Here is an 18,809-nt window from a genome sequence, read left to right on the forward strand (position 1 = left end):
TACAGGCACGTGCGTGTGTGTGTGTGTGTGTGTGTGTGTGTACACCAAAGGATATGCACAATCCACCAGACATCGATGGTGCCTTTCAGCTTCACGTCAGGCTCGGGGAACTGGTTGATGCCTTTGGTCACCAGCAAGGCAAGACCCGCCGCGCTCACGTTCCGCACCGTTTCTGTAACCGCAAACAGTGGGGCCGTTTCGTAACTATAATAGTAATAATAATGATGATGATGATGATGATGGTGAAGCGGAGGGGGAGCAGAAGAAGAAGAAGAAGGAAAAGAAGAAGAAAAAGAATGGATACTCATAATGCACTGAACCTTCTTAGAACAGGAAATTAACAAACAATGAGGATAGGAGATGAAATGATTAACAAATAGTAAAAAGAGTGGTAACTCTCTCCATTCACAAGGTACACAAGGCTTCAAGTCAGTGCTGCTTATGCTACCGATTCAGCTAGCACACAGGTAAATAAAAGGTACATTGGAACAAACCCAGACACTTCTTAGAACAATTAAGGGCTCAGAGTTCTCACAATTAACATCATTATGGTTTAAAAAAAAAAAAAAGAAGTCATAATCATTAACATCACAGAGCACTCTAGTCAAGAATTGTTAAGTAAGACAAATGCAAAGAGTCAGTGACGAAGAACACACCCCTCCACCACCCCACCCATCCCCCACACACAACTACCCAACAAACTCCCACAATATATCTCTCATCACAGAGTCACACACACGAAACGAAACAAGCACCCCTGGCACAGGTGTGTCAGTGAGGAGAACCGACCTAAGAACACCTTGTAGCTGCGTTCGTCATCACTGTGGCGCCATCCATAGGGCCACCCCATCACCACTGTGTTGTGACGCAGACCTCCCAGACCCGCGTTCTGCACTCTGTGACGTCGGAAAACAGACAGTTGATGATAACCATCCTAGACAACAGACAGTTGATGATAACCATCCTAGACAACAGACAGTTGATGATAACCATCCTAGACAACAGACAATTCATGATAACCATCCTAGACAACACTCTGTGACATCGGAAAACAGACAATTCATGATAACCATCCTAGACAACAGACAATTCATGATAACCATCCTAGACAACACTCTGTGACATCGGAAAACAGACAATTCATGATAACCATCCTAGACAACAGACAATTCATGATAACCATCCTAGACAACACTCTGTGACATCGGAAAACAGACAATTCATGATAACCATCCTAGACAACAGACAATTCATGATAACCATCCTAGACAACACTCTGTGACATCGGAAAACAGACAATTCATGATAACCATCCTAGACAACAGACAATTCATGATAACCATCCCAGACAACACCGTGCACTCTGTGTTGTCAGAAAACAGACAATTCATGATAACCATCCTAGACAACACTCTGTGACGTCGGAAAACAGACAATTCATGATAACCATCCTAGACAACACTCTGTGATGTCGGAAAACGAACAGTTCATGGTAGCCATCCTAGACAACATTGTGCACTCTGTGACGTCGGAAAACAGACAATTCATGATAACCATCCTAGACAACAGACAATTCATGATAACCATCCCAGACAACACTCTGTGACATCGGAAAACAGACAATTCATGATAACCATCCTAGACAACAGACAATTCATGATAACCATCCTAGACAACACTCTGTGACATCGGAAAACAGACAATTCATGATAACCATCCTAGACAACAGACAATTCATGATAACCATCCCAGACAACACTGTGCACTCTGTGTTGTCGGAAAACAGACAATTCATGATAACCATCCTAGACAACACTCTGTGATGTCGGAAAACAAACAGTTCATGGTAGCCATCCTAGACAACACTGTGCACTCTGTGACGTCGGAAAACAGACAATTCATGATAACCATCCTAGACAACACTGTGCACTCTGTGACGTCGGAAAACAGACAATTCATGATAACCATCCTAGACAACACTGTGCACTCTGTGACGTCGGAAAACAGACAATTCATGATAACCATCCTAGACAACACTCTGTGACGTCGGAAAACAGACAATTCATGATAACCATCCTAGACAACACTGTGCACTCTGTGACGTCGGAAAACAAACAGTTCATGATAACCATCCTAGACAACACTCTGTGACGTCGGAAAACAGTCAGTTCATGATAACCATCCTAGACAACACTCTGTGACGTCGGAAAACAGACAGTTCATGATAACCATCCTAGACAACACTGTGCACTCTGTGTTGTCAGAAAACAGACAGTTCATGATAACCATCCTAGACAACACTGTGCACTCTGTGACGTCGGAAAACAGACAGTTCATGATAACCATCCTAGACAACACTGTGCACTCTGTGTCATCAGAAAACAAACAATTCATTGTATTGTATTGTATTGTACTGCATTTCTCTTTTTGTCACAACAGATTTCTCTGTGTGAAATTCTGGCTGCTCTCCCCAGGAAGAGTGTGTCACTACACTACAGTGCCACCCATTTTTTTGGTATTTTTTCCTACATGCAGTTTTATGTGTTTTTCCTATAGACGTGGATTTTTCTACAGAATTTTGCCAGGAACAACCCTTTTGTTGCCGTGGGTTCTTTTACGTGCGCTAAGTGCATGCTGCACACGGGACATCGGTTTATGGTCTCATCTGAATGACTAGCGTCCAGACCACCACTCAAGGTCTAGTGGAGGGGGAGAAAATATCGGCGGCTGAGCCGTGATTCGAACCAGCGTGCTCAGATTCTCTCGCTTCCTAGGCGGACGTGTTACCTCTAGGCCACACCCATGGTAACTATCCTAGGCAACACTCTGTGTTGTCAGAAAACAAACAGTTCATGGTGTGACAATGTTGTACTGTCAAGACAAGATTCCGCTGTGTTGTCTGGCATCCTAGACAACACTCTGCACACTGTGTCATCAGAAAACAACCATTATATCGTTACCATCCTAGACAACACAGACAACGCTCTGCACTGTGTCATCAGAAAACAAACATTATATGGTAACCATCCTAGACAACACAGACAACGCTCTGCACTCTGTGTCATCAGAAAACAACCATTATATCGTTACCATCCTAGACAACACAGACAACACTGTGCACCCTGTGTCATCAGAAAACAACTATTATATCGTTACCATCCTAGACAACACAGACAACGCTCTGCACTCTGTGTCATCAGAAAACAAACATTATATTGTTACCATCCTAGACAACACAGACAACGCTCTGCACTCTGTGTCATCAGAAAACAAACATTATATTGTTACCATCCTAGACAACACAGACACGCTCTGCACTGTATCGTCAGAAAACAGACACGCTCTGCACTGTGTCGTCAGAAAACAAACATTACATGGTAACCATCCTAGACAACGCTCTGCACTCTGTGTCGTCAGAAAACAAACATTATATGGTAACCATCCTACACAACACTGTGTGTTGTCAGAAAACAAACATTATATGGTAACCTTCCTAGACAATACTGTGTGTTGTCAGAAAACAAACATTATATGGTAACCATCCTAGACAACACTGTGTGTTGTCAGAAAACAAACATTATATGGTAACCTTCCTAGACAACACTGTGTGTTGTCAGAAAACAAACATTATAAGGTAACCATCCTAGACAAAACTGAGCACTCTGTGTTGTCAGAAAACAACCATTATATCGTTACCATCCTAGACAACACAGACACGCTCTGCACTGTGTCGTCAGAAAACAAACATTATATGGTAACCATCCTAGACAACGCTCTGCACTCTGTGTCGTCAGAAAACAAACATTATATGGTAACCATCCTAGACAACACTGTGTGTTGTCAGAAAACATACATTATGTGGTAACCTTCCTAGACAACACTGTGTGTTGTCAGAAAACAAACATTATATGGTAACCATCCTACACAACACTGTGCACTCTGTGTCGTCAGAAAACAAACATTGTATGGTAACCATCCTAGACAACACTGCACACTCTGTGTCGTCAGAAAACAAACATTATATCGTTACCATCCTAGACAACACAGACAACGCACTGCACTCTGTGTCATCAGAAAACAAACATTATATCGTTACCATCCTAGACAACACTGCACTCTGTGTCGTTAGAAAACAAACATTGTATGATAACCATCCTAGACAACACTGTGCACCCTGTGTTGTCAGAAAACAAACATTATATGGTAACCATCCTAGACAACACAGACAACATTCTGTACTCTGTCATCAGAAAATATTGCTGAAAACACTCTGCACACTGTGCTGTCAGAAAACAATACATGGTAACCATTAATATGTGTGTGTACGTGTGTGTGTGTGTACATGTGTATGTGTGTGTGTGTGTGTACTCTGTGTGTGTGTGTGTGTGTGTGTGTGCTGTGTGTGTGTGTGCGTGCGTGCGTGTGTGTGCTGTGTGTGTGTGCTGTGTGTGCGTGCGTGCGTGTGTGTGTGCTGTCTGTGCTGTGTGTGTGTGTGTGCATGCCGATACGTGCAAGCATGTCCATGTGCCGCATGTTTGCATGAAACAGTCAAGGAGAGAACCACTACAGTGTCCAGAGACATGTCTGACAGAGGGGGCAAGACCCGGGGGACTGCATGCAGGGGGGGGGGGGGGGGTGCAGGGGGAGGAGGAGGTGGGTCTAGGGGGGTGAGGGGATGAGAGGTGTGTGTGTGTGGGGGGGGGGAGGGTGACAGGATGACAAAGACTCTCACAGGGAGCAGATGCCCTCCATGACGTTAGTGGCCACACTGACGTCGGAAAACCCCTTCACGTTCAGCTCTTTGATCAGCTTGCTCAGCGTCTGAAACACACACACACACACATACACACACACACACACAGATACACACACAGACACACACACACAAACAGATAGACAGACACACACACACAGACACACACACACAATATTCTGAAACCAAGTGACTTATTCAACTGCGATGGCTGTCACAAAACCCTCGCCAACTACGTGTTTCATTCCATGCGTCTTACATGACCTGTTTCTTTCTTTGTTCCCTTTAGTTCTTTTGTTGTGTCTATCAATCCTGCAGGATTTCATGACAATAAATGAAGCCCAGTTGAGTCGAGTCCAGTCAAGTCTCTCTCTCTCTCTCACACACACACTCACTCACACACACACACACACACACACTCACTCACTCACACAAACACACACTCACACACACAAACACAACACACACACACTCGTGAAACTGAAACTGAACACAGAAAAGCGTTGTGTCGGTCACACAAAGGAGCATATTACTTCACCTACAGCACTGACCCAAGGCACTGGTCAGGCCGGAGAGCCTACCACAGGTATTTTCAAACGTTCAGCTAAAAATCTGGAATAACCAGGACTCCTCCCTGGAACGCCAGAAAGGTCCTCTCACCAAGACGGACATCCAGGACACACCCCCTCAAGAAACGCACTAAGACCGTATATAATATTTGTATTTGTATTTCTTTTTATCACAACAGATTTCTTTGTGTGAAATTTGGGCTGCTTTGTGTGAAATTTGGGCTGCTCTCCCCAGGTCTAGTAGAGGGGGAGAAAATATCGGCGGCTGAACCGTGATTCGAACCAGCGTGCTCAGATTCTCTCGCTTCCTAGGCGGACGCGTTACCTCTAGGCCATCACTCCACATATCCATCCACGTCTCTCCCAATCCCTAATAATTCTGCCACAATGCCCCCCAAACCCAACTGACCCAAGCCGCAGCCTTTCAGCAATGCTAGGGCAATGCACAACCAGCTGACTGATCTGATCACAGTGGGCCACTCTGACCTCCGGTCCAGGAGAAGTTCCGGTCAAAGAGGTGTGTTGGCATGCAGCGCCACAGTGACATCACTGGCCTCAACCTCCAGGATCCCATCCTAGCAAGTTAAAACGAATCATTCAAAAACAGTCAAGTAAAAAAGACAATGACACAAAAGGGGGGTCCATTACCTGCTTGGCAGCCTGGGCATCAGCATAGCGCTCGGAGAATTTCCCTTCCAGCACACTGTATACCAGGGTCAGACCTTTGCCTGCACACACACACACACACACACACACACACACAGATGCACACACACACACAGTTACAGAGTCATCTGTGAAGACAAACACAATCATCATTTTTAACCCCTATACTGCTGCTCACAAGTATGCTCATCAGTGAAGGGCTGTCACCTCACAGACAACACTGTCTTACAGGTCAGGATGTCAGTGAAGGGCTGTCACCTCACAGACAACACTGTCTTACAGGTCAGGATGTCAGTGAAGGGCTGTCACCTCACTGAGACAAGACAGAGCTTACAGGTCAGGATGTCAGTGAAGGGCTGTTACCCTCCATCCTTAGGACTGCATTACTTTTGTTCAGCGAAAACAGAGACACCACTGAAGAGCACACAAAGAGTAGTGACCACACATGCGGCGGTCAAATGGTTCGAGCACTAGATTCTTGCCCGAGTTTCCTGACTCTGATCCCCACTGCACCTGGTGGATTGAGGATGGAGATTTTTCCAATCTCCCAGGTAAATGCATATGCAGACCTGCTGGTGCCCAAACCCCTGTGTCCGTATAGTATACGCACACAGAAGATCAAAACGACGGGCGCAATAGCCGAGTGGTTAAAGCGTTGGACTTTCAATCTGAGGGTCCTGGGTTCGAATCTCAGTAACAGCGCCTGGTGGGTAAAGGGTGGAGATTTTTCCGATCTCCCAGGTCAACATAATTATGTGCAGATCTGCTAGTGCCTGAACCCCCTTCGTGTGTATACGCAAGCAGAAGATCAAATACGCACGTTAAAGATCCTGCAATCCATGTCAGCGTTCAGTGGGTTATGGAAACAAGAACATACCCAGCATGCACACCCCCGAAAACGGAGTATGGCTGCCTACATTGCGGGGCGGTAAAAATGGTCATACACGTAAAAGCCCACTCGTGTACATACGACATTACAAGTGAACGTGGGAGTTGCAGCCCACGAACAAAGAAGAAGAAGAAGAAGAAGATCAAAACACACATGCTATAGATCCTGTAATCCCTGTCAGCAATCGGTGACCAAAAAATCAACAACAAAATAAATCCCCTTTGTGTGTACACGCATGCAGAAGATCAAAACACACATGCTATAGATCCTGTAATCCCTGTCAGCAACTGGTGGCAAAACTTCAACAGCAGCAAAGGTCTTCCCAGAGGACAAACGAGAAACAAAGAAGATGCAGGTGGACAAACACATCAAGGAGAAAGTTGTTTTTGGAGAGTATCAGTATCAGTATCAGTATCAGTAGCTCAAGGAGGCATCACTACATTCGGTCTTCTTCTTCTTCTGTGTTTGTGGGCTGCATCTCCCACGTTCACTCGTATATGCACAAGTGGGCTTTTACGCCATGTAGGCAGCCATACTCCGCTTTCAGGGGTGTGCATGCTGGGTATGTTCTTGTTTCCATAACCCACCGAACGCGGACATGGATTACAGGATCTTTAACGTGCGTATCTGATCTTCTGCTTGCGTATACACACGAAGGGGGTTCAGGCACTAGCAGGTCTGCACATATATTGATTGACCTGGGAGATCGGAAAAATCTCCACCCTTTACCCACCAGGCGCCGTCACCGTGATTCAAACCCGGGACCCTCAGATTGAAAGTCCAACGCTTTAACCACTCGGCTATTGCGCCCGTCACTACGTTCGGTCAAATCCATATACGCTACATCACATCTGCCAAGCAGATGGCTGACCAGCAGCGTAACCCAACGCGCATAGTCAGGCCTTGAGAAAAAGAAAAAAAAAAGGTATAGAGAGGTGGGTATTCCTTCAGACACTGACCGGCTTTCAGCTGGCTGGCAAACTGGACCATCTTGGGGTACTTGGGCTGCAGCTCACTGTCGCACTTCATCAACACCAGCAGCTGGGGTCTGCACGCCACACACCATGACAATCATTATCATCATCCTCATCATCATCATCCTCCTCATCACGTTTTTCATCACCATCATCATCATCTTCGTCATCATCATAACAATTGTAACAATCTTCATCATCATTATTAGTAGAATAACAAGAAGAAGAAGAACAGAAGTAGTAGTAGTAGTAGTAGTAGTAATGGTAGTAGTAGAAGTAGTAGTAGTACTAGTCGTGTAATAACAATAACAAGAAGAAGAAAAGTAGTAGTGGTAGTAGTAATAACAGTGGAAGTAGCAGTCGTTCTAATGAGACTATAAACGGAGGTCCCGTGTGCAGCATGCACTTGGTGCACGGGAAAAGAACCCACGGCAACCATTAGTGTTGTCCTCTGGCAAATTCCAGGTACACAGATATACATACATGCACTCAAGGCCTGACTATGCATGTTGGGTTATGCTGCTGTGTCAGGCATCTGCCTAGCAGATGTGGTGTCGCGTATATATATATATATATATATATATATATATGGATTTGTCTGAATGAACTGACCCCTCCCTGAAACTACCGAAACTGCTGAAGCACAGTCAGGAGTGTCTCCCCTTTTCTCACTGTCAGGAGTGGCTTCCCCTTACCTCACAGTCAGGAGTGGCCTCCCTTTACCTCAAGAGTGGCCTCCTCTTTATCTCACAGTCAGGAGTGGCCTCCTCTTCACCCCTCAGTCAGGAGTGGTCTCCCTTTACCCAACAGTCAGGAGTGGCGTCCCTTTACATCACAGTCATGAGTAGCCTCCCTTAACCTCAGGAGTGGCCTCCCCTTACCTCACAGGAGTGGCCTCCTCTTTACCTCACAGTCATGAGTGGCCTCACAGTCAGAAATGGCCTTCCTTTACCTCAGGAGTGGCCTCCCCTTACCTCACAGTCAGGAGTGGCCTCCCCTCACCTCAGGAGTGGCCTCCTCTTTACCCCACAGTCGGGAGTGGCCTCCCTTTACCTCGGGAGTGGCCTCCCCTTACCTCACATGAGTGGCCTCCCCTTACCTCAGGAGTGGCCTCCCCTTGCCCCACAGTCTCTCTCACAGGAGTGGCCTCCCTTACCTCCAGTTCTTGGTGTGTGGCGGTCCCTCCTGCAGACGGAGCAGGGAGTAGCGTGCCGCTGACATGGCCAGGCCCCGGATACCATCCCCCCACTCCTGTTCAGCTCTGAGACACACACACACACACACAGCAAATAATATCCAACTGTTCACAGTCAGTGCATAACCTTGAGTAACATGAACCATCCCCCCGCTCTGAGACACACACACACACACACACACACACACAGAGCAAATAATATCCAATTGTTCACAGTCAGTGCATAACCTTGAGTAACATGAACCATCCCCCCGCTCTGAGACACACACACACACACACACAGAGCAAATAATATCCAATTGTTCACAGTGAGTGCATAACCTTGAGTAACATGAACCATCCCCCCGCTCTGAGACACACACACACACAGAGCAAATAATATCCAACTGTTCACAGTCAGTGCATAACCTTGAGTAACATGAACCATCCCCCCGCTCTGAGACACACACACACACACACACAGAGCAAATAATATCCAATTGTTCACAGTCAGTGTATAACCTTGAGTAACATGAACCATCCCCCCGCTCTGAGACACACACACACACACACACACAAACACACACAGCAAATAATATCCAATTGTTCACAGTCAGTGCACAACCCTGAGTAACATGAACCATCCCCCCGCTCTGAAACACACACACACCGCAAAAAATAATAAATTATTGTACAGTCAGCACATTATCATGCTAAACTCTTACTACCCAGACACAGATAGTTTTCTTTTCAATCACCAAAGACGTGGAACAAGCTCCCTGATAACCTCCGTCATTCTGATTCCCTCGCATCTTTTAAATCTTGTCTCAAAACTCACCTTTTCCCTCAGCAATAAGTTCAATTGTGGCAGGTCCACTTCCTTTGTGTTAGCTGTGCTTGACTATGTGTGTATACATTTGTATGTGTACATAACTACATGCATGCATATGAATGTGTATTGTGTGTGCTTGTGCTTATGTAAGTCTCTGTCTGCCTATGTCTGCGTATGTGTTAGGGTAGCTGTTAGATACACATGTATGTTAAAATGTATGTATGCAGTGTGTGCGTGTGCGTGTGTGTGTGTGTAGTCACATTCTGGTGTGTGTATGTAACATAGATATAATGTTTTATGTTAACAAAAGCGTTTTTGTAAAACACCAAAACAGATTTCTGGATAGGGTGCTATATAAGTATCCATTATTATTATTATTATTATTACCCCATAGCTGCATGCCAGATACAACTCCCCTAGACCGGCACTACGAGAGACCACTGCAGTAAAAAGTAGGGTTGTTCACTAAAACAGTGAAAATCGATGGAGAATTGATGATTTCTTTAATCGGTCGAACAAAGCCTTGGTTTCATGCTTCTGGAATCCTTAAACTGTTCAGTTTAGAATACCAACCGTACCAAGCAAGATTAAACCAAATAAGAATAGTGCGTTGGTATGAGAATACTCGTAAACTGGCCCACAGGTGAAATTATCATGGTGCAAGTTAACTCATGCCTGGAGCAGAATGATACAGCGCAACTCAAAAACGCTCTGCACACTCGACCTATGTATCGGTGAATGGATACACACGCAAGGCAGAAAATCAGAAAACAAGATACGACAGAATAGAAAAAGGAGGAGGTCACAAACGAAGACAGCGATAGATAGGAGGGGAGGGAATTTCTGGAGCAGAATTTCATCGAAGGTGGGGATACTATTCATGCTGATGGCTGAGGTGGGGACAAAGGCACTGTGATCCTGCAAAGTAAGGGTAATGATAACAACAACAACAACAACAATAATAATAAGTATAATAAGTATAATAATAATAATAGTAATAATGATAACAATAAGTATCTATATAGCTCAGAATCCTGTGCAGAAACAAATCAAAGTGCTGACACACCAGTCATTCACACACGTGCATAACTCAAATTCACAAATACAAACAAAACAAAACGAACAAACACATATAAATACAATGGTTCATGTACTACTTGCACTTGCCAATAAAATTCCAACACTGACGTTTTCCACAGACACAAGGATGAGACACAAAGAGAGGGTAATTACATGAACTAGCTTCACATATGTAAGATAAAAAGGAGAAATTATCAAGATGCCACATAGCTGACTTAATCCTTGTATTAAATGCACTGGAGATGACTTACTCTCTGTATTCAATGCACTGTTGTATTCAATGTATTGTGGATGCCTTACCCCTTGTATTCAATGCACTGTAGATAATTTAACCCATGTATTCAATGCACTGTAGATGAATTACCCCATGTATTCAATGCACTGTAGATGACTTACCCCTTGTATTCAATGCACTGTAGATGACTTACCCCTTGTATTCAATGCACTGTAGATGAATTACCCCATGTATTCAATGCACTGTAGATGAATTACCCCTTGTATTCAATGCACTGTAGATGACTTACCCCTTGTGTTCAATGCACTGTAGATGAATTACCCCATGTGTTCAATGCACTGTAGATGACTTACCCCTTGTGTTCAATGCACTGTAGATGACTTACCCCTTGTGTTCAATGCACTGTAGATGACTTACCCCTTGCATACAATGCACTGTAGCTGAATTACCCCATGTATTCAATGCACTGTAGATGACTCACCCCATGTATTCAATGCACTGTAGATGAATTACCCCTTGTGTTCAATGCACTGTAGATGAATTACCCCTTGTGTTCAATGCACTGTAGATGAATTACCCTTTGTATTCAATGCACTGTAGATGACTTACCCCCTGTATTCAATCCACTGGAGATGACTTACCCCTTGTATTCAATGCACTGTAGATGAATTACCCCTTGTGTTCAATGCACTGTAGATGACTTAACCCTTGTATTCAATGCACTGGAGATGACTTACCCCTTGTATTCAATGCACTGTAGATGAATTACCCCTTGTATTCAATGCACTGTAGATGAATTACCCCTTGTATTCAATGCACTGGAGATGACTTACCCCTTGTATTCAATGCACTGGAGATAATTTAACCCTTGTATTCAATGCACTGGAGATGACTTACCCAGTATATTCAATGCACTGTAGATGACTTACCCCTTGTATTCAATGCACTGGAGATGACTTACCCCTTGTATTCAATGCACTGGAGATAATTTAACCCTTGTATTCAATGCACTGTAGATGACTTACCCAGTGTATTCAATGCACTGTAGATGACTTACCCCTTGTATTCAATGCACTGTAGATGACTTACCCCTTGTATTCAATGCACTGTAGATGACTCACCCCTTGTATTCAATGCACTGTAGATGACTGACCCCTTGTATTCAATGCACTGGAGATGACTTACCCCTTGTGTTCAATGCACTGTAGATGACTTAACCCTTGTATTCAATGCACTGTAGATGAATTACCCCTTGTGTTCAATGCACTGTAGATGAATTACCCCTTGTGTTCAATGCACTGTAGGTGAATTACCCCTTGTATTCAATGCACTGTAGATGAATTACCCTTTGTATTCAATGCACTGTAGATGAATTACTCCTTGTGTTCAATTCACTGTAGATGACTTACCCATTGTATTCAAAAACTCACCCCTTGTATTCAACGCACTGTAGATGAATTACCCCTTGTGTTCAATGCACTGTAGATGAATTACCCCATGTGTTCAATGCACTGTAGATGACTTACCCCTTGTGTTCAATGCACTGTAGATGACTTACCCCTTGTATTCAATGCACTGTAGATGAATTACCCCTTGTATTCAATGCACTGTAGATGAATTACCCCTTGTGTTCAATGCACTGTAGATGACTTAACCCTTGTGTTCAATGCACTGTAGATGACTTACCCCTTGTATTCAATGCACTGTAGATGAATTACCCCTTGTATTCAATGCACTGTAGATGACTTACCCCTTGTATTCAATGCACTGTAGATGACTTACCCCTTGTATTCAATGCACTGTAGATGAATTACCCCTTGTGTTCAATGCACTGTAGATGAATTACCCCATGTATTCAATGCACTGTAGATGACTTACCCCTTGTATTCAATGCACTGTAGATGACTCACCCCTTGTATTCAATGCACTGTAGATGACTTACCCCATGTATTCAGTGCACTGTAGATGACTTACCCCTTGTATTCAATGCACTGTAGATGAATTACCCCTTGTATTCAATGCACTGTAGATGACTTACCCCTTGTATTCAATGCACTGTAGATGACTCACCCCTTGTATTCAATGCACTGTAGATGAATTACCCTTTGTATTCAATGCACTGTAGATGAATTACCCCTTGTGTTCAATGCACTGTAGATGACTTACCCCTTGTATTCAAAAACTCACCCCTTGTATTCAACGCACTGTAGATGAATTACCCAATGTATTCAACGCACTGTAGATGAATTACCCAATGTGTTCAATGCAATGTAGATGAATTACCCCTTGTGTTCAATGCACTCTAGATGAATCACCCCCTGTATTCAATGTACATACAGATGATTCACCCCTCTTATTATCAATTCCCAATTCTTTTTCAAAATTCAGGAGGGATGCAGCTTATATATACAACGATGCCCTCAACAGCCAGATTTTTGTGGATGTTGCAGACGCAGACGGGACGGCAGAGTACCCACCCCTTGTATTCGATGTACTTGTAGATGCAAACAGCAACGGCGATGGCAGCCAGGGCATAGTACCAGCTGGAGATGAACATGAGAGTGATGCACAGGGCCAGACCAATCAGCGACAGCACCCTGAAATCACACAAAGAGCACAGTAAAAAAAAAACAAAAAAAAACACACAAAAAACCCCCAAACAAAACACACTTGAAAGCACATAGAAAATACAGAAAAAACAACATGAAAGCACATGAATAACTCTGCAAAAAAAACAACAACAACAAATTAAAAAAAAAAAAAAAATGATACAGTCGAAAAAAACAACCAAAATCTGGAAGTGCACAAATACTACAGAAAAAAACCCTGAAAGCACAGAAATAATACAACAACAAACAAACATTAAAAAAAAAAAAAAGGAGAAGAAAAGAAAAACTGAAAGCACACAAATAACAACAATAAAAAAAACAACAACCCCAAAACAAGAAAATCCTAAAAGCACACAAATAATACAGAAAAAACGATCCTGTAAGCACATAAAATAACACAGGCCAAAAAAAAATCAAACAAAATCTTATTTTGCTGCCCTCACCAAATAGTTTTTTTTCAGAGACAGACAGAAAGACAGACTGACACAGACAGACAGACACATAACAACAATAACAACAACAACAAACAGCCCTCAACACTCAGAAAACATCATCTGAAAACCTATGAGAATAATGTACTATATACTTTCTTATATTTCTATTATGTATTCTTTTAATTCAGTTTCCAGATACACATTTCCTTTCTTCCCTGCCAACTTCAGTTTATCATGCTCCTTGGAAAATACACAGACTAGACAGATATACAGACATGGTCACCCGCACACAATGCACATACACAATCTTTGACTCAAAGTAAAGCTGCCGATACCAAACCAAACCAAATAAACAAACAACCCCTCCCCCCCCCCCCCCCCCCCCCCCCCCAAAAAAAAAAAATTACCCCCCACCCCAAATTTACCCCCCCCCCCCCAAAAAAAAAACACAACAAACTATAACATGCTGAGGACGATCCCTCACCAATGATAAAACCTGAAGCGAGGTCTCCAGTTTGGTGTCCGCAGGAGTGTCTGCAGAGCACAGGCCATGTTGACAAAACCGTAACACATCAAGAAAAACCTGCAACAACCCAGCACACACACACACCTTACAGGCCATGTTGACAAAACCGTAACACACCAAGAAAAACCTGCAACAACCCAGCACACACCTTACAGGCCGTGTTGACAAAACCGTAACACACCAAGAAAAACCTGCAACACACACACCTTACAGGCCGTGTTGACAAAACCGTAACACACCAAGAAAAACCTGCAACAACCCAACACACACACCTTACAGGCCATGTTGACAAAACCGTAACACACCAAGAAAAACCTGCAACAACCCAGAACACACACACACACCTTACAGGCTGTGTTGACAAAACCGTAACACACCAAGAAAAACCTGCAACAACCCAACACACACACCTTACAGGCCGTGTTGACAAAACCGTAACACACCAAGAAAAACCTGCAACAACCCAGAACACACACACACCTTACAGGCCATGTTGACAAAGCCGTAACACACCAAGAAAAACCTGCAACAACCCAGCACACACACACCTTACAGGCCGTGTTGACAAAACCGTAACACATCAAGAAAAACCTGCAACAACCCAACACACACACACCTTACAGGCCATGTTGACAAAACCGTAACACATCAAGAAAAACCTGCAACAACCCAACACACACACACCTTACAGGCCATGTTGACAAAACCGTAACACATCAAGAAAAACCTGCAACAACCCAACACACACACACCTTACAGGCCATGTTGACAAAACCGTAACACACCAAGAAAAACCTGCAACAACCCAGAACACACACACACACCTTACAGGCCATGTTGACAAAGTCGTAACACATCAAGAAAAACCTGCAACAACCCAGCACACACACACACCTTACAGGCCATGTTGACAAAACAGTAACACACCAAGAAAAACCTGCAACAACCCAACAACACACCATACAGAAACTGTAACACACCAAGAAAAAAAAAAAAAATTCTCACTCTACCCAGGTGTGAACAGGAACCTGACTTCAGTTGAGGAAAGTTCAAACAGTAGGAGGAGAGAACTGGATTCCACCTTGTGACCTTCCCTACACTAGGATCTAGGCACTGCTCAGGTGCAGGACTCAATGAGTTAAAACTTTCAACCTGAACAGTTTCAGCTTCACTTTCACTTTCACAAGAAGGCATCACTGCGTTTGGACAAATCCATATACGCCACACCACATCTGCTAGGCAGATGCCCGACAGCAGTATAACCCAACACGCTTAGTCAGGCTTTAAGCGCATGCTTATATATCTGTGTACCTATCAGAGCGGATTCCTTTTTACATAATTTTGCCAGAGGACAACACTTTTGTTGCCATGGGATCTTCTTTTTCAGTGCGCCAAGTGTGAGCTGCGCATGGGACCTAGGTTTAGCCGCTCATCCGAATGACTAGACGCTCAGTTTTTTTTTTCAGTCAAACTTTGGAGAAAGGGCAACAGCAGGATTGGAACCCACAGCCTAAGGGCTCTCTGTACTGGAAGCTGAGCGTCTTAACCATTCTGCAACCTTCCTCCCTTCAACCTTCACAGTTTCATTCCAGACTTTCTCAGGCATGCCTACCTCCCAGTTTGCTTTTCAGGAACAACACACATTAGAATCGGGGACAGACGGGTGCAATAGCCGAGTGGTTAAAGCGTTGGACTGTCAATCTGAGGGTCCCGGGTTTGAATCGCGGTGACGGCGTCTGGTGGGTAAAGGGTGGAGATTTTTAGGATCTCCCAGATCAACATATGTGCAGACCTGCTAGTGCCTGAACCCCCTTCGTGTGTATATGCAAGCAGAAGATCAAATACGCACATTAAAGATCCTGTAATCCATGTCAGCGTTTGGTGGGTTATGGAAACAAGAACATACCCAGCATGCACACCCCCGAAAATGGAGTATGGCTGCCTACATGGCAGAGTAAAAACGGTCATACACGTAAAAGCCCACTCGTGTGCATACGAGTGAACATGGGAGTTACAGCCCACGAACGCAGAAGAAGAAGAAGAAGAAGAATCGGGGACAGGGTTCTATTTCCAGAAACATCTCTACACAATAGTTGTCTGACAGCCAGTTCAAAAAGTCGGTGCTTACCCGCATGCGCATGGTCTTGCCGAAGTTACTTCGCAAGTGACGGAAATCGAGCGGACTTTCACAAACTTGGTACTGTATGGGCAGTTCCAGCTTTTCACGAAGTGGCTCTGGTAATATTTGGCAGCATTTCCATAAGTCTTAACGAAGTGTCTTTGGCAATGGTCGAAAAGCCATGGTACACTTGTACCCACTAGATATTTTGATTGGTTTTTTTTTGGTTTTTTTTTACCAGGACATGTAGCAAATATCCGTATTTCTAGGACTCTGTCCATTTTATCAAATACGGGCCTTCAGTAACAGTAGGCATGCCTGCTTTCTCTGTTTCACACACACACACACAGAGACGTACATGGTGATGATGGGAGCCACATAGTCCAGGTTGCCAATGGAGACTCCAATGAAGGAGATGAAGACGGTGAGGAGGAGCGCCCTGAAGGGCTCCCCCCGCTTGGTGGTCACGGAGAACACCCCCAGGAAAGGAATCACCCCATCCTGGGCAATGGCCTGCAGCAGTCGGGGAGCACCTTGGAGAATATAGAAAGCTTTATTCAGTATCAGATGGGCGCAATAGCCGAATGGTCAAAGCGTTGGACTTTCAATCTGAGGGTCCCAGGTTCGAATCTCCGTGATGGCTCCTGGTGGGTAAAGGGTGGAGATTTTATCTATCTCCCAGGTCAACACATGTGCAGACCTGCCAGTGCCTGAACCCCCTTTGTGTGTATACGCAGGCAGAAGATCAAATATGCACGTTGAAGATCCTGTAATCCATGTCTGTGTTCAGTGGGTTATGGAAACAAGAACATACCCAGCATGCACACCCCCGGAAACGGAGTATGGCTGCCTAATGGCGGGGTAAAAACGGTTATACACATAAAAGCCCACTCGTGTACATATGACTGAATGTGGGAGTTGCAGCCCACGAACGTAGAAGAAGAAGAAGAAGAATATACATTAAAGATATAAAATGTTCAGACGTCAACCTAGGGCAAACCATGCGCACAGTCAATAATCACAGTATAAAACAATAACAACAACAGAAATCCTTAAAAGCTAACTTAGAGTAAATCATTCATACATCATCACAGCAATATATGTGCAATACAAAATCACAGTGAAAGAACAGGCATAAAGTAGTACACTCGAAGTAGACATAAGACAAATAATAGCAATAGCAATTCAAGTAGTATTTTGAATTAAGATGCCATATTCTATATAAAAACACTCTGGCATCCACTTTTAGTCACACATCTGATTATCAATTATTGTTGTTTAAAAACGGAGCTGAGGTTGGAATAAAGCTGTATTTTGAAGGGGGCAGAAACAGGCAGGCACGCTGTCATCACTTAACCCATTCAACCCCATGGGACATTTTACAGCCTCAGCAAGCATTCCATGCCACATTAATACAGCAAAAATCACAGATTAATTCCTTAAATTCTCCTAAAAATTACATGTGGACACATCCGGAAATACTGCAGAAGTTAGTTATTTTTCCTTATGGTTTATGCATATGCAGGGACAACCCTTTTGTTGCCATGGCTTCTTTTACGTGTGCTAAGTGCATGCTGCACACGGGACCTCGGTTTATCGTCTCATCCGAATGACTAGCATCCAGACCACCACTCAAGGTCTAGTGGAGGGGGAGAAAATATCGGCAGCTGAACCATGATTCCATACAGTGCGTTCAGATTCTCTCGCTTCCTAGACGGACGCATTACCTCTAGGCCATTACTCCACGTGATTATGATAATGATGACAATGATGATGATGCATTATTATCATTACCATTGTCATTATTATAATTATCATTATTATCATGATTAGTATTATCATTATTAGTATTATTTAGTAGTAGTAGTAGTAGTAGTAGTAGTAGTAGTATCATTATTGTTATTACTATTCTTATTCTTCTTTTTATTATTATTATTATCATCATCATC

The 18,809-nt window shown here is 43.8% G+C and overlaps 1 protein-coding gene across 1 annotated transcript in view; it reads right to left on the bottom strand.

Moving 5' to 3' along the window:
* Positions 1–18,809, bottom strand: part of LOC143285707 (solute carrier family 12 member 4-like) — a 330,309-nt gene that overhangs the window by 14,349 nt on the left and 297,151 nt on the right. The window contains exons 15-23 of the mRNA XM_076593115.1: positions 17,219–17,393; positions 14,700–14,798; positions 13,650–13,769; positions 9,008–9,112; positions 7,837–7,925; positions 5,971–6,050; positions 4,733–4,821; positions 790–896; positions 56–172 (exon numbers count right to left, since the gene is read on the bottom strand). Coding sequence (XP_076449230.1) covers positions 56–172; positions 790–896; positions 4,733–4,821; positions 5,971–6,050; positions 7,837–7,925; positions 9,008–9,112; positions 13,650–13,769; positions 14,700–14,798; positions 17,219–17,393 — 981 coding nt within the window. The remainder of the gene's footprint in view (positions 1–55; positions 173–789; positions 897–4,732; positions 4,822–5,970; positions 6,051–7,836; positions 7,926–9,007; positions 9,113–13,649; positions 13,770–14,699; positions 14,799–17,218; positions 17,394–18,809) is intronic.

Source organism: Babylonia areolata, chromosome 9 (genome assembly GCF_041734735.1).
Source record: "Babylonia areolata isolate BAREFJ2019XMU chromosome 9, ASM4173473v1, whole genome shotgun sequence".
Lineage (NCBI taxonomy): Eukaryota > Metazoa > Mollusca > Gastropoda > Neogastropoda > Buccinidae > Babylonia > Babylonia areolata.